This window comes from Ictalurus furcatus, chromosome 22 (genome assembly GCF_023375685.1).
Source record: "Ictalurus furcatus strain D&B chromosome 22, Billie_1.0, whole genome shotgun sequence".
Taxonomy (NCBI): Eukaryota; Metazoa; Chordata; class Actinopteri; order Siluriformes; family Ictaluridae; genus Ictalurus; species Ictalurus furcatus.
The window spans coordinates 2,098,500-2,115,999 of NC_071276.1; the positions used below are offsets into that span (position 1 = coordinate 2,098,500).

Consider the following 17,500-nt stretch of genomic DNA (forward strand, 5'->3'; position numbering starts at 1 on the left):
ACACACACACACACTCCTTCACTACCAACACACACACACACACTCTCCTTCACTACCAACACACACTAACACACTCCTTCACTACCAACACACACACACTCCTTCACTACCAACACACACACACTCCTTCACTACCAACACACACACACTCCTTCACTACCAACACACACACACACACACACTCCTTCACTACCAACACACACTAACACACTCCTTCACTACCAACACACACTAACACACCCCTTCACTACCAACACACACACACTCTCCTTCACTACCAACACACACACACACACACACACACTCCTTCACTACCAACACACACAAACACACTCCTTCACTACCAACACACACAAACACACTCCTTCACTACCAACACACACACACAAACACACTCCTTCACTACCAACACACACACACACACACTCTCCTTCACTACAACACACACACACTCTCCTTCACTACAACACACACACACACTCTCCTTCACTACAACACACACACACACTCTCCTTCACTACAACACACACACACACTCCTTCACAACACACACACACACACACACTCCTTCATAACACACACACACACACACACTCTCCTTCACAACACACACACACACACTCTCCTTCACAACACACACACACACACACTCTCCTTCACAACACACACACACACACACACTCCTTCACTACAACACACACACACTCTCCTTCACTACCAAAACACACACACTAACACACTCCTTCACTACCAAAACACACACACACTCTCCTTCACTACCAAAACACACACACACTCTCCTTCACTACCAAAACACACACACACACTCTCCTTCACTACCAACACACACACACACACACACTCCTTCACTACCAACACACACACACTAACACACTCTCCTTCACTACCAAAACACACACACACACTCCTTCACTACCAAAACACACACACACACACTCCTTCACTACAACACACACACACACACACACTCTCCTTCACTACCAACACACACACACACACACACTAACACACTCTCCTTCACTACCAAAACACACACACACACTCCTTCACTACCAAAACACACACACACACACTCCTTCACTACAACACACACACACACACACACACACTCTCCTTCACTACCAACACACACACACACACACACTCTCCTTCACTACCAACACACACACACACACTCCTTCACTACCAAAACACACACACACACTCCTTCACTACAACACACACACACACACACACACACTCTCCTTCACTACCAACACACACACACACACACACTCTCCTTCACTACCAAAACACACACACACACTCCTTCACTACCAAAACACACACACACACACTCCTTCACTACAACACACACACACACTAACACACTCTCCTTCACTACCAAAACACACACACACACACACACACACCTTCACTACCAAAACACACACACACTCCTTCACTACAACACACACACACACTAACACACTCCCCTTCACTACCAACACACACACACACACACACACACACACACACACACTCCTTCACTACAACACACACACACACTCTCCTTCACTACCAAAACACACACACACTCTCCTTCACTACCAAAACACACACACACTCTCCTTCACTACCAAAACACACACACACTCTCCTTCACTACCAAAACACACACACACTCTCCTTCACTACCAAAACACACACACACACACACACACACTCTCCTTCACTACCAAAACACACACACACCCCTTCACTACCAACACACACACACACACTAACACACTCCCCTTCACTACCAACACACACACACAAACACACTCCCCTTCACTACCAACACACACACACTAACACACTCCCCTTCACTACCAACACACACACACTAACACACTCCTTCACTACCAACACACACACACTAACACACTCCTTCACTACCAACACACACACACTAACACACTCCCCTTCACTACCAGCACACACACACACTAACACACTCCCCTTCACTACCAGCACACACACACACTAACACACTCCCCTTCACTACCAGCACACACACACACTAACACACTCCCCTTCACTACCAACACACACACACACTAACACACTCCCCTTCACTACCAGCACACACACACACTAACACACTCCCCTTCACTACCAACACACACACACAAACACACTCCTTCACTACCAACACACACACACAAACACACTCCTTCACTACCAACACACACACACAAACACACTCCTTCACTACCAACACACACACACAAACACACTCCTTCACTACCAACACACACACACTAACACACTCCTTCACTACCAACACACACACACTAACACACTCCTTCACTACCAACACACACACACTAACACACTCCTTCACTACCAACACACACACTAACACACTCCTTCACTACCAACACACTAACACACACTAACACACACTCCTTCACTACCAACACACACACTCTCCTTCACTACCAAAACACACACACACACTCTCCTTCACTACCAAAACACACACACACTCTCCTTCACTACCAACACACACACACACTCTCCTTCACTACCAACACACACACACACACACACTCTCCTTCACTACCAACACACACACACACACACACACACTCTCCTTCACTACCAACACACACACACACACACACACTCTCCTTCACTACCAACACACACACACACACACACACTCCTTCACTACCAACACAAACACACACACACACTCCTTCACTACCAAAACACACACACTAACACACTCTCCTTCACTACCAACACACACACACACACACTCTCCTTCACTACCAACACACACACACACACACACTCCTTCACTACCAACACAAACACACACACACACTCCTTCACTACCAAAACACACACACTCTCCTTCACTACCAACACACACACACTAACACACTCTCCTTCACTACCAACACACACTCCTTCACTACCAACACACACTCCTTCACTACCAACACACACGCGCTCACGCGCCCTCCTTCACTACCCACGCGCGCACTCTCCTTCACTACCAACGCACCGTTCTTCACTACCTACGCTCGCGCTATCGCGCCCTCCTTCACTACCAACCCGCGCGCTAACGCGCCCTCCTTCACTACCCACGCGCGCACTCTCCTTCACTACCAACGCACTGTCCTTCACTACCAACGCACGCGTTAACGCGCCCTCCTTCACTACCCACTCGCGCGCTAACGCGCCCTCCTTCACTACCAACGCGCGCTCTAACGCGCCCTCCTTCACTACCAACGCGCGCTCTAACGCGCCCTCCTTCACTACCAACGCGCGCTCTAACGCGCCCTCCTTCACTACCAACGCGCGCGCTAACGCGCCCTCCTTCACTACCCACGCGCGCACTCTCCTTCACTACCAACGCACTGTCCTTCACTACCAACGCACGCGTTAACGCGCCCTCCTTCACTACCCACTCGCGCGCTAACGCGCCCTCCTTCACTACCAACGCGCGCTCTAACGCGCCCTCCTTCACTACCAACGCGCGCTCTAACGCGCCCTCCTTCACTACCAACGCGCGCTCTAACGCGCCCTCCTTCACTACCAACGCGCGCGCTAACGCACCCTCCTTCACTACCCACGCGCCCTCCTTCACTACCAGTGCGCACGCTAACGCACCCTCCTTCACTACCCACGCGCGCTAACACACTCTCCTTCACTACCCACGCGCGCTAACACACTCTCCTTCACTACCAACACACACGCACCCCCTTCACTACCAACACACACGCACCCTCCTTCACTACCAACACACACGCACTCTCCTTCACTACCCACGCACCCTCCTTCACTACCCACGCGCGCCAACGCACCATGAAGCAGTGTTTAACACCTGAACCTGATCCTTTATCAGTGTTACATATTACACAATTTGCATAACCATTTTTTTTTATTAATGTGAATAAGTGTACCAGATAAATAGTGCACTCTGTTTATACCTCTATCTTAATAACCTTGTACATCATCTCTACATCTTGCATGTCTGCGGTCCTGTGGCCTCGAATATATAATATATATATATATATATATATATATATATATATATATATATATATATATATATATATATGATCTTATTAAATATATACATGCAAAATTATTTTATCCTTTAAATCAGGGATCTCAAACTCAATTTACCTGGGGGCCGCTGAAGGTAGAGTATGGGTGAGGCTGGGCCGCATCAAGTATTCCACAAAAAAAGGATTTCAAGTATTCCAAAAACAGTACAACCGATCCAATCTTCTTAATCTTTAGTAATAACTATTCAGAACATGCAGAACATGAACGGTTCTTCAGAACATAGGTTTCTCTTACTTCCTCCTACTCCTTGCTGCCAGAGACTTGGCAGCGCTTCCTCTTACACAGCTGAGCCACATTTGGCTTGAGGGAGGAAGCAACTGAGACCCTCAGTATGGCTCGAAGATGCTCATCTGTAAGTCTGGACCTGAACTTTGATTTATTAAAGTTCATAGTGGAGAAGAGCTTTTCGCACAGATAGGTGCTCCCAAAAAGGCACATGATTCGCTCGAACATCTTGGAAAGCTCAGGGAACGTGGGGGGCAATTCTATCATAAATTGTCTAAGCTTGTCTGTTTTTCCACTCACCTCCCTGAACTTGGCTTTGAGTTCAGAACTGCACTGCAGGTCAATTAGCTCCAACTGAACCACAGGGGGGGCATCTTCCACATCAAAGGAGAAGGGGTCAGCAAAAATTTGAAACGTGGCTCTGTGTCTTGAAGTCTGAAACCTGTGATCAAATTCTTCCTGTAGCTTTAGAATGGTATCAGCATACTTCTCACCACTGAATGGTGTGCCTGAATCCATGAGCGCCTTGCATGCTGGGAAATGGCAGAGGTTTGTCTGAGAAAGCTGGGCTTTCCATAACACAAGTTTTGTGGAGAATGCTCTGACACTGTCATATGCAACACTGACAAGCTGGCCCTGGCCTTGTAACTTCTTGTTCAGTACATTCAGCTCCTGTGTGATGTCAACAAGAAAAGCTAAGTCCATTAGCCATTTTGGATCACTTAGTACAGGAACAGCCATCCCATCCTTATCCATGAAGGCTTTCACTTCTGCTCTCAACTCAAAAAACCTCTTCAGGACGTCCCCCCTGCTAAGCCAACGTACCTCGGTGAGTAGAGCACATCCTCATATGCTGACTCTATTTCCTCCAAAAAGGTGTGGAACTGCCGGTGCTTTAAGCCCCTGGATCTGATATGGTTGATGCATCTCACAACGTCAGACATCACATTGTCAAACTTAAGGCATTTGCTGCAAAGGGCCTGCTGATGGATAATGCAGTGCAAAGCAATGGCCTCTTCTACACCCTCCTCTTCCAGTTTTCTTTGAACAAGTGCCACCAGTCCATTTCTCCTCCCCGTCATTGACGGCGCTCCGTCGGTTGTTATTCCAGCAAAACTCTTCCATAGTAAGCCGGCATCCACAATGGCATCACACAGCTGGCGGAATATCTCCTGACCGGTGGTCTGGCCATGCATTGGAATCATTGTGAGCAAATCCTCCATCACTTCAAAATTGTCATCAACACCACGGACATATATTGCGAGCTGCGCAGTGTCAGTGACGTCTGTGCTCTCATCAAGAGTGACTGAGTATGAATGGAAATGTCTAGCTTTCTCACGCAGTTGATCGTAAATGTTATCCGACAGGTCAGAAATGCGCTCTGCCACTGTGTTGGCTGAAAGGCTGATGTTGCTAAACTGACCTTTCTTTTCCGGACAGACTATACTTGCAGCCTGTAACATGCACTGTTTGATGAACTCGCCGTCTTTGAATGGCTTTCCTGCCTTAGCAATCATCTCACTCACCACGTAGCTAGCTTCGACTGCTGCATCACTCTCTTTTCCTGCTTTCTTGAAAAAATCTTGTTGCCTCAGTAGACATGTTTTAAGTTTGGCGACCCGGTCCTCTCGCTCATCTCCCTGGTATTTTGCATACTCCTCAGCATGTCTAGTTGAGTAATGACGTCTGATGTTATACTCCTTGTGCACCGCAACTTTATCTGTGAATATTAGACACGTCGGAATGCCCCTGTGCTCTACAAAAAAATATTCTGTTTCCCACATCTCCTGAAATTGTCTGTGCTCATCGCCAACCGTTCTCTTCATGGCAGGTTTTGAAAAAGACATGACTGGGTGACAAAAAAAACATATTTGCACTCTGTAACACTCCCAAAACACGTTTCAAGTGACCAACGTTGATAATTCGTGTTGTTGTCACGAGCCTGAGCTATGGTAGCCCACAAGTGTTAAAAAATATAAAACGCCCAGGGCAATGACTCACGCAGGTGCATGTGAGAAAAAGTTAATGGTGGCGGGCCGCACTAACAACACGCTTTGATTTCAAGTAGGGGGCCACAAAATATCGTTCCGCGGGCCGCAATTGGCCCCCGGGCCGCAAGTCTGAGACCCCTGCTTTAAATCATCAGTGTAGTCAAAAAAAGATGACCTGACCAAAAAACCTGTACATTTCAGTATTTAGATTTAAAATCATGTGGCACACTTATAAAAGAATAATTGCATATAAAAGAGTGTGATATTTACGTCTCTTATGTTTCTCTGCAGTTCGTCCTACAGCGTCAGTGTTCCAGAAAAACTCGTCTTCTCCAGAGGTGGTGTGTCATGCTACAGGTTTCTTCCCCAAAGCTGTGAATATCACCTGGCAGAAGGACGGAGAGGACGTGCATGAGGACGTGGAGCTCAGAGAGACGTTACCCAACCAGGATGGAAGCTTCCAGAAGAGAAGCGTTCTGACAGTCTCAGCTGAGGATCTGCAGAAACACACCTACACCTGCGTGATTCAGCACAGCAGCTTGGAGAAGGAGATGGTGCTGAATGAGGAGGATATTCAAATCCTGAATCCTGGTCAGAGAAACACTTTCCTATAAAACTACAGATTTCCACTGAAAGATGATTTATTTCTGCAGCAGATAAAGACTCTGTGCTGATTTAACAGATGGAGGATCAGGTAGAGGATCAGGTGGAGGATGGATTGGTGTAGTCGTGGTTCTCATCATTGTTGGTGGTGGTGTTGGAATTGTCTGCTGGAAGAAGACCTACTCTGGTGAGAAAAAAAAAACAAAGTTCAAGAGAAAAAGTGAAGTTATTTCTCTGTATGGTTTATTAAATGTACATATTTTCATATTACATTTAATATTTTTACAGTTGAATTAAGAAAGCCAGTATTGTCAGTGCTCTCACCTCACAGAATTTATATTTAGTAGAACTTTGGTTCTTTTCTGAAGATCAGTTACAGAACAGTTTCTTTACTAACTGTGTGTCTGTAATCTGTGTTTCAGACTTCACACGCGTTCCAGATTCAGACTGTGAGAGACCCTCTGAAGTGACGAGTGATTTACTCGTGTGTGGTGTGACAACAGCTTCACTGCCCTCTCAGATCCGCTCAGAAAGTGTAATAAAGATTTTCAATGTTTATAATAAACTTACTACTAAGCTGATTGATGCGGAAGAAGTGGGACAAAGTCTAAGATCAAGTGCTTCTAGGTGTGCAGGATGTGTTTCGTGTCCTGTGGAGGACTGCCGTCCCTTATAGTGTCTACTTAAGACAGATTAATCTTTAGTTAAAAAGAATGTGTGAAGAAAAAAGACTTACAAGTATTTGTTTAATTCTCACAATTGTGTGAGTGATGTGAAGAATAGCAATATAACTGAGGTCAGTGGTGTAAGAGCTCATACTGAAGTTTACCGATATTTATGGAATATTTATGACTGATTTTTTTTATATATAACTTATTGTGTTATAACTATTTGAAATGACTTGACCCTTTGTAAAATTACAATTTTTTGACGTCAGAGCACTGTAACACTCTCGGAGGGAAACGCTAACTTCCCTCTTCCACATGCATGATGCCCATGATTGGTTAGTGGCATTGTTATTGGCAGGTGATGGAGGTTTGCCCCTCCCACCCTGACAGCACCCTGAACCCTGTTCAACCTTTTAAATAAGACTCTTAAACCCTTTTTAAAAAAGTCTTTTCTTTTCTTCTTTTTTTCGTAACAAAAACTCGAACTTTTGAAGTCAACTGGACATTATGTATTATGATTAAAACTAAACTGAAGAAAAGTTTGTTGTAATAAATCACCTACATCTCAAAATGAGAGCACTTTATTACCAAACAATGTTTTATACTTTTTTTTAATGCAACATATTGTTGGTGAATTACCTGTAAACTTGAAAATAAAGTCACTTTCAAGTCCATACCAAAGAACTGTGTTTATAGTCTTTTATTTATTTATATATAATGTGTGTGTGTGTGTGTGTGTGTGTGTGTGTGTTATTTATTTTTTTATTTGTGTTTTTTTTTTTTTAAATAACCAAATAGAAATGGAGATCCGTGACTTTACTCCACACATTGAATGCACCAGATGATTCTGTTCTACAAAAACAAAGCAGTAACATTTAGTCCAGCATTACAGAAAACACACAGGACTTCTTAACCAGTTAGGAAACACTCTTGAGTTACGCTCGTCATTTGGAGACGGGAGGGTTTGTGTGTGTGAAGGTGCATGAATGGGCACAAACTAACCAGCAGGGTGCAGTCCGAGAACCTGTATGATTCTCTCTTCAAACCACATAGAATGCAGTGTGTAAGAGCTTGGATTCTTGTTGTGCTGGTTGTACCATACACAGTGAGGGAAATAAATATTAAATATGTCAAAAATAAATAAACATATTTGCAGTGCAGCGATTCAGACCAGACACTGGTAATAAAAGTCAAAATCTAAACTTAAGAAATTGTAATATTCCAATCCATAAAAAATGTGCAATACAGTGGAATGACAGGAAAAAAGTATTGAACGCAACAAGAAAAAACACTAAACCAGCTGATTGCCCTAATTAGTTCTAATTCCTGTGCTAATTATAATCAGTTGGGTTCGTGCATGTTGGTAGGTTAGTGCTCCCACTCTTTGAAAAAGGGAAACCCACCTCTGAATGCGAGTAAACAAATCATTTGTCTCCAAGCTGTCACTCAAGAAACATCTTATGAGTTGTAGAGGCAAAGATCTCTTCACAAAAAACCTTCACAACATCGTCAATGGTGCTGGTTACTGATGGATTTCTCAACTCCTAAATGTTCCCATAAACACCATCATGGCCATTATCTGCAAGTGGAAGGAACAGCATTCAACCATCAACCGGCCACACACAGGATCTCCTCACAAGATTTCTGACTGGGCAGTCAGATAGTTAGTCAGATGAGTAGCCGAAGAGCCAAGGAGCACTCGAAAAGAGTTCTAGAAAGAGCTGGAAGCAGCCGGTACAGTCCTTACAGAGAAAACAATAGGCAGTGCACTCCACAGCCATGTTCTGTAGCAAACTTCAAACAAGCTTCAACATGCCTTGTCTTTAGTAATGGAGTCTTCTGAGGTGATTGTGAATGGAGACATCTCTCTCCATTACTGAAGAAAAGGCATGTTGAAGCTTGTTTGAAGTTTGCTACAGAACATTTGGAGAAGTCTGTAGATAACTGGGAGAATGTAGTGTGCTCAGAAGAGACAAAAATCTACATTTTGACATGCCAGGTTTGGCTCTGCATATGAGCATAAAAATGCTATTCTGGAGCTGTGAGGTACCAGTTACTGTGTGTGGCCACAAGGAGGCCTAACAAGAGCCCAACCATTGCCCCTTATGGGTTAGTCTGGGAAGATAAAAGGCCAGAGGAGCACACTCTGAAAGAATCGCAATGCAGGAACAGCACACACAGACAGATCACACGCCCCTGAGGGAGCAATGGGCTACACATTTTCTCTCAAAAGGATATCCTTCTGATGGACAACATCTTCACAGTGTGGGATTGGCCATCAAAAACACACCCCTCCCCACCCTCCTCTGATCTCTCTCTGCTCTGAGCATGACCAGGGCATCACTAACATTAAGGATTTTATTTACTTTGTCATTATGGGATATTTTGTGTTGATTAATGGATAAAAAAGTAAATGTAATCAGTTTTAAATTTAATTTGAGTTATTTAGTTATTAGTCTACAACATTATTTTAAAAGTGAATGTGATCTGAATATTTATTTTCTGAACACACTGTACATGAATTTTTGAGCGCAATAATAAAAGTATTTTAAAGCCAGCTACATTTTTTTCTTTTAGTCGTTTCAACGGTCTTGTAGTCACGTGAAGTCATCTCTTAAACCACAGTCTTATCTCAGACACACGCAGCACCTGTCCATTTTTATCGTTTGAATATTTTCCAACCACAGACCTGACACTTGGTACATTTGCACGCATGATGCTTCATTTAAACTGTGAAAACTGACACCGGTCTCATCTGTGGTTCATCTGCTTCTGACCGCTGGTTGATTTCACACACAAATTTTTCCACTATTCAATTTGTAAAAAAAAAAAGAAGCTTGAAAGATTCTGTTCGTTATTATTTTGTTAAAATGATGTTTGAAGGGCGATTGCTGTCCAACATTTATAGAGCAGTTCACACTCCTGATAATCATATATCAAACAGATATATCACACTCATTCTCCAGATCAGGCATGTTAAAATGGATAAAATACTTACATTAGTTTGTATAATGAAATAAAAAGAGGTCACTGTAAGGAACTACAATAAACATTTAGCACAAGGCTTTTCCCCTATAATACACTCGAGTGAGAGCACAGCACTGCAAACCAAATGAATATTCTGAATAAAAGTCTTTCATAAAACCAGAAATGAAAAGCTGTGTTGGTGATTGAAAAAGTAAACACTTTATCCTGCATCAAACCCCGGACCCAGGAGCTGTGAGGTGACAACGCTTCCTGCTGTACCATCATGCTCTGAAATAATTCCTATTATAAATATCAAATGATAACTGGAATATAGAATACTTGTCCCCACAGGGTACTTACACATTCTACATATAAAAATAAACTAGTGTACATCCTTAAAACACACGAATACATTATAATGTATCAAAAGTAAACTGTACATCTCTGAATTATACATTAGTGTGTTTATAGTAAAATTAGTGGATTTGAAGGAACATCATTGAATCAGCTGACCTTCTACTGAAATGTTAGGTGACATAAGGAGATCTATTTTAGATCATTCTTTTCCTGTGGGTCTTTTGTTTCTTTTTTTTTCTTGTGCTTTATGCTGCATAAACATCCACACCCCTACACACAGATAAAGCCGCATTCGATTTGACCAACAGATCATTTCCTCTTTGTCTCTCGGCTGATACACAATGGTTCAGTTTAAAACTCTGCCTGTGTTTCTCTGTGCCATGGGTAAGTGTTCATCATCTTAATGGTCGCTTTACTAGATTCTTATTATATTTGTAATATAAATGCATTATTCATTACATGGTCGTGTAACTGACAAATTTAATTATTCAGAAAACTGCAAATTTCCATAAAAGAAAAAAGTCTGTCCATCTGTGAGATTTTTTTTACTGAGAATTTAACTTTCTTCAAGTTCAACATGAAACACAGAAGATCAGATCCTTAAAAAAACCCTCATGTCTTTCCTGTAATTATTAAAGTTATTTATAAGGTTTTTTTTTTATGTTATATTTTGTGTTTTATGTGTTGCAGGTTTTATCTCAGAGACTCTGTGCTCTTTATCTTTGGAAGCAGAAGCTGGAGATAACGTCACTCTTTGGTGCCAACATGGTCTGACTGAGCCAGGTTCCATCTTCTGGTTTAAACACACGTGTGGTTCAGTTCCACTTCGTCTTGGGTGTAAAAAGTTTAGGACATCAGCTCCATCAGAAAACTGTTACTTCTTTACTGAAAGTGAGAGAATAGTGATGTCTGTTCATGGCAAGAGCACGTCTCTCACAATCACTGCAGTAAACGTCTCTGATACAGGACTGTATTACTGCAGCTTCAGTGATCAAATGATCTTCAGCAACTCGACCTCTTTACAAGTGAAAGGTAAATTTATACAAAGTGAATAGTTTCAGTAAACACTGATTGAGATGACTGAGATTTATAAATAATGTTTCTTTTTCAGGTGTAAATAAAACATTTTCTGAGGATAAAGCTACAGGTTTGCTGTTTTTTTCCCTCACAAATGCTTCTGTACATTTTAAATTAAAATATGATGCAGGTTTAGGGATCAAAATGTTTTCTTTAATATTTTTCTCCAAGGTTCAGACTCTTCTGCTGTGTTCTTCATGCTGAATGCGGTGTTTGGTGCAGTGATTGTGATTCTTCTCGGTGTCCTGATCTTCATCATACTGAAACACAGAAAAACTCTTAGAGGTAAATTCTTACTCCAATAATAATAATAATAATAATAATAATAATAATAATAATAATAATAATAATGCTTTCTTTGTGTTACATTAGGTGCTGAAGCAGAAGATATTGAGGTAAATTTGAGACTAATTTAAACACACACACACACACACACACACACACACACACACACACACCTCCAGAATGAAGAACCCTGATTAACTTTGTAACAGAAATCAATACATTTGGTGTTTTTTGCACTGATGAAGAATTTTATTAACCTCTCAGTAAAAATCTTATATTTGAATACGAACAAAAAATTAATTACAGCAATGAGATGTTTAGTGTTTTGGGTAAATTTTAAGATATTAATAATGAAATATAATAATAATGTAAATATCTTCTAAGCAGCTCTTGGAACTTATCAGTTGTAATATTCGGCATCTATACATGATCCAGTCATTTCCTCTTGTTCACATCGTTTCTGCTTTAACCCGACGCTGCCTTCTTCTAATAAAGATTAAAAGATTCTTCCAAATATTTTTCTATTCTCTTTTTAGATCCACATTTTACTTTGAACATTTTGGTATTTTTGTAGATATATGTTTTAAAATAGAAATATCCTTTCCTTTGTTCAGAAAAAAAAAAAAAACAGATGGTGAACTTTAAAAAAAAAAAATAAAAAATGTAATCCATGAAAGTCTGATGAATATTTTTTGTGTGTTCCAGCTCTGTGTAAAAAAAACAAAAAACAAGATGATCTTAATTCTGGTCATTTCTAAAGAAATTATATAACCAAATTGTTTAAGCGCACAACTGAAAACCATTAACCAAAAAGTACAATTAGCAAAAATATATAGTTTGCACATAACTAATACATTTAATAAATAAAAATTGTATCAGTTTTTAAACTGTTTAAAAAAATTAACTGATACAAAAAATCTGAGGTTCTCAAACATTTCAAACGTTTATTTATTTATTTATTTTAAATAATGAATATAATCTAGCTATTAAAATATTATTCTCATTAAATACAATTATATTTTCTTTCTTTATTATTAATAGAGATTTTTATCAATAATAATTCCAGTGACAGAACATCAGGTCAATATCAAGTTGATATTATTTATAGATTAATTGTTTAAGAGTTATTGGTATTTGAGGTTTGGATCAATAAATTTAGTTCAAGTGACCAAATATTTTAATTATAGCTAACTAACTAACTAACTAACTAACTATAACTATAACTATAACTATAATTAACATAATAGTAATAAAAGTAATAATTATAACTGATAAATAAAGGAACAATAAAAACACACATGCTTTCCTGTGGTTGAGGAGGAAATCCACAAGGTTCTCAGAAAATTAGGCTCTGAAGTTTCTCCACATTTAGGGCTTTATTATTTGTATTAAACTTCACTCCAGCTCAAGAAGATCATCTAGAGAAAATATGTCATCTCTGTGTATCTTCTTTGTTCCTGCAGGATCCTGACTCGGACTCTGTGAATTACGCTGCTCTACGGTTCTCAAAGAAGAAAACCAATAGAACCAAGAGACACGATGAAAAGGTGGACCCACATGTTATATATTCTTCAGTCGGACAGAGTAATGTGTGTACATGATGTCATATATCATTTACTGTTTACTTAATATGAAACAGATGTTTCTACAAGCCTGTGGTTGGAAGAACTATAGCATTTGTAACATCACAGTTACGTTACATAACCTAACATAACATAACATAACATAACATAATATTACATAATATAACATAACATGAAATAACATGACATAATATAACATAACATAACATAGGATAATATAACATAACATGACATAACATAACATAATATAACGCTACATAACATAACATAAATATAATATGGGGGAGCATAGTGGCTTAGTGGATGAAGGTTCGATTCTTGCTGCGTCCCTGTGTGTGCATGCTCTCCCCATGCTTCGGAGGTTTCCTCCAGGTACACCGGGTTCTTGCCCAGTCCAAAGACATGCATGTGCATGGTTGGTTGGCATGTCCAAAAGTGTCCGTAGTGTATGAATGGGTGTGTGAATGTGTGTATGTGTGCTCTGCGATGTATTGGCACCCCGTCCAGAGTCGCCCCCCCCCCCCTTGTGCCCCATGTTCCTTGGGATAGGCTCCAGATTCCCTATGACCCTGTAGGATAAGCGGTACAGAAAATTGATGGATGAATAATATAATATAATATGATATGATATGATATGATATGATATGATATGATATGATATGATATGATATGATATGATATAATATAATATAATATAAGAGCTTCAGGATTCTGAATTTATTATTTTTTTTAATCTAAACTGTGTATCAAGTCTCTCAGTTTGTTTATAAAATATTCAAGTGTAAATAGATACATGTCTTTATTTCTTGCTTGTTTCTAAGAAAATAACACTTTTGTAGAGGCTTTGATAATAAAAACAGCTCTTTGTATTAAACACTAATGATATTGTGTGTAAAAAAAAATTATCCCCAAGTCCCATAAAGTTCATCTAGTCATCTCGCCAATGAAGCATAAATATTTTCTAATCCATCTGTTGTGGATCCAAGTAGCATCTCAGGAGTCTGAAATGATTTATTACATTTGTGGATTACATTTTCCAATGTGGATGTTTCCAAAAACATTATTTTTGGAAATGTAATCTTTTCTGTCACTTTTTACATCATCCCAGTGTCATATCATCTAAAAATATATCTCTATAAAAAATCTTAAAATCTTAAAATCAAAGCAAACATGAAGAAATACCTAAAACAGATAAAATCTCTATCATATTCTCTACTGTACATTTTTTTGTGATACTTTTAAAGTGGAACACTTTCTCTCTCTTTAACCAGGAAAGATGTACATATTTTTTATCTTTTGTTTTGCTTGTAATATTATATGTATGTACCTTTTTTATCTAACACAGGTGTGAGTGTTATGGCCCATGACATTCCATGTTCTTGTTATCATCCTAAGATGTTATTCCTCTCTCCTCCTGCTATCTTCTACAGCTCCACTCCTCCTCTCCTCACTGCACTGATCTACACTTCTCTAACTTCTCTCTCTGAAATACATATAAAGTGTCATGCATTATTACAATTATTACGAGAATATATTCATTAAAATTACTCATTATTTCAGTGCTTGAAAAGCTCTGTATTATTATTCCTCATACTTCCTCTTATTAGGGGTCTGTTGGCTCAAATTTAGCCTATTACCCAAAAACACTTAAAATTCAACATAGAAGCCAATACTCACATCTACCTCTGAGCCCAGTTGGAGATAGAAAAAATACACCAGCCGTGAGTGAGAAGAAGCAAGGGTCCAGCTTTATTGTTCCGTTCCACCACACGAGATCCACACTGATGAGAATTCTCAGAAGTGATCCCAATACCCTGAGCTTAAGCTCCAGTATTTATACTGTACTTACACACTAAATAACCCACATGTTTCAAGAAGACTATGATCTCACTACCAATAGAGTTAAAAAAGAGCTCATTTACCTTACTCTTATGTTCCAGAAAAGGGCTATTCCACTTACACATAGAATTGAAACCAGGGGTTTTAATTTACACATAAAATCAGAACCCAGGCATTTCTAATAACCCAGAAAATAAAAACCCAGAGTTTTTAGTTACCCAGAGAACAAAAACCAGAGATTTTCAGTTACCCAGAGAATCAAAACCAGAGCATTTCAGTTACCCAGAGAATCGAAACCAGAGAATTTCAGTTACCCAGAGAATCGAAACCAGAGAATTTGAATTACCCGTAAAATAGAAAGTGGACAAGACTAAACAATCTAGAGTGACCTTGGTCTTATTGTTATCTCGCAGGGGGGCAGCTTGACTCAGCCACCCTTATAAATGGCTCCTCATGGTTCTTTCTTAAAATTAAGGCCTTCCTTGCGAGCCTGCATTTCTAGTTTATAATTTATTTTCATATTAGCTCTATATCTCTATTTTATATGTAGTTATACTGCTTGAAAACACGGTTTACTGTACTTCCTACTTCATAATATCATTATATTACCCTTCTACTGTCCCACATATCCTATTATTCTGGTTTTTATAGAGAGTATATATATTATTATTATAAGATATTACCCTTAAAATATCTTAATATTCCTTTTTATTATTCTTATAAAGTTATTGTAGTATGTGTGTGAGAGGGAGAGTGTGTGTGTGTGTGTGTGTGTTATGTCTACTTGCCCGCCCTTGACTGTACGAGCGCGCGCGTGTGTGTGTGTGTGTGTGTGTGTGTGTGTATATTAGCACTCCTCAGCTCGGCTCGTATACCTCTTTTTGACTTTTTTGACTACTACTGCTCTTAAAGATCTTTAAAGTGTAATTCCAATTTGTCAATGTCCGCCTAATCCCGCTTCTATGTCTCTAGGTGCCCGTCGTCAGTCCTTCCTCTCCCCTTTGCTGGATGCTAGGTCTCCCTTATGTTTATTTTATGACATTTTTTATCCACAACAGGTCCAACACCAATGGTGCTTGAACCCTATAGTCATTGTTAGGATTTTTCCTTCTTTCTTTCTTTTTTACTTTCTTTCTTTCTTTCTTCTTCTGACTTAAAACATATTGTGTATACCAAACTGTAAGTCATTGAGACATGAAACTTGGTCAATGGGTAGTATTTCTTCCTACTACTCAGGCAAGTGAGATGGGCCGATCAGCCCAGTGGTGGCACTATAGCACTGTTTTTTATGTTTTGGTCAAGATCACATGAACTGAGATATCTAGTCATAGGATTTTTACCTATCTTTACAAATTTGGTGTGAAACTACTAGGGAATGTGAAAAAGACAGACAAAATGTGGTCTACATATGAAACCAGTTGTAGAAAGTGACACATATAGCTTTTATAGATTTACCTTTTGTGTGACATGAAGTTTGGATGACAAAATTCCTGATTAATGCCCAATTTGACCCCTGCATTTAACATGCTGCTCCAGTGCCATCTTACCACCACTGATAGTGGTAAATAGTAAATGGTGCACTTATATAGCGCTTGTATGGCTAACATCTCTGTTCATGAGTCTACAATACGTAACACATTGAACACGCAGGGTATATATGGCAGGACACCACGAAGGAAGCCACTGCTTACTAAAAAGAACATTGCTGCATGCCTGAAGTTTGCACAAGAGCTCATTGACACTCCACAGTGGTATTGGCAAAATGTTTTGTGGA

At 40.0% G+C, this 17,500-nt stretch overlaps 2 protein-coding genes across 2 annotated transcripts; both read left to right on the forward strand.

The window, feature by feature from the left end:
• The first annotated feature begins 6,348 nt into the window (after positions 1 to 6,348).
• On the forward strand, positions 6,349 to 6,976 carry LOC128599279 (BOLA class I histocompatibility antigen, alpha chain BL3-6-like). The gene is made up of 2 exons (XM_053610793.1): positions 6,349 to 6,367; positions 6,639 to 6,976. Exons 1-2 carry the CDS (start codon positions 6,349 to 6,351, stop codon positions 6,959 to 6,961), a joined length of 342 nt encoding a protein of 113 aa, XP_053466768.1. The 3' UTR covers positions 6,962 to 6,976.
• Positions 6,977 to 10,952: 3,976 nt separating this feature from the next.
• On the forward strand, positions 10,953 to 13,950 carry LOC128599280 (uncharacterized). Its single transcript, XM_053610794.1, has 5 exons — positions 10,953 to 11,326; positions 11,633 to 11,974; positions 12,191 to 12,304; positions 12,392 to 12,414; positions 13,768 to 13,950. Exons 1-5 carry the CDS (start codon positions 11,284 to 11,286, stop codon positions 13,903 to 13,905), a joined length of 660 nt encoding a protein of 219 aa, XP_053466769.1. The 5' UTR covers positions 10,953 to 11,283; the 3' UTR covers positions 13,906 to 13,950.
• Positions 13,951 to 17,500: the final 3,550 nt, after the last annotated feature.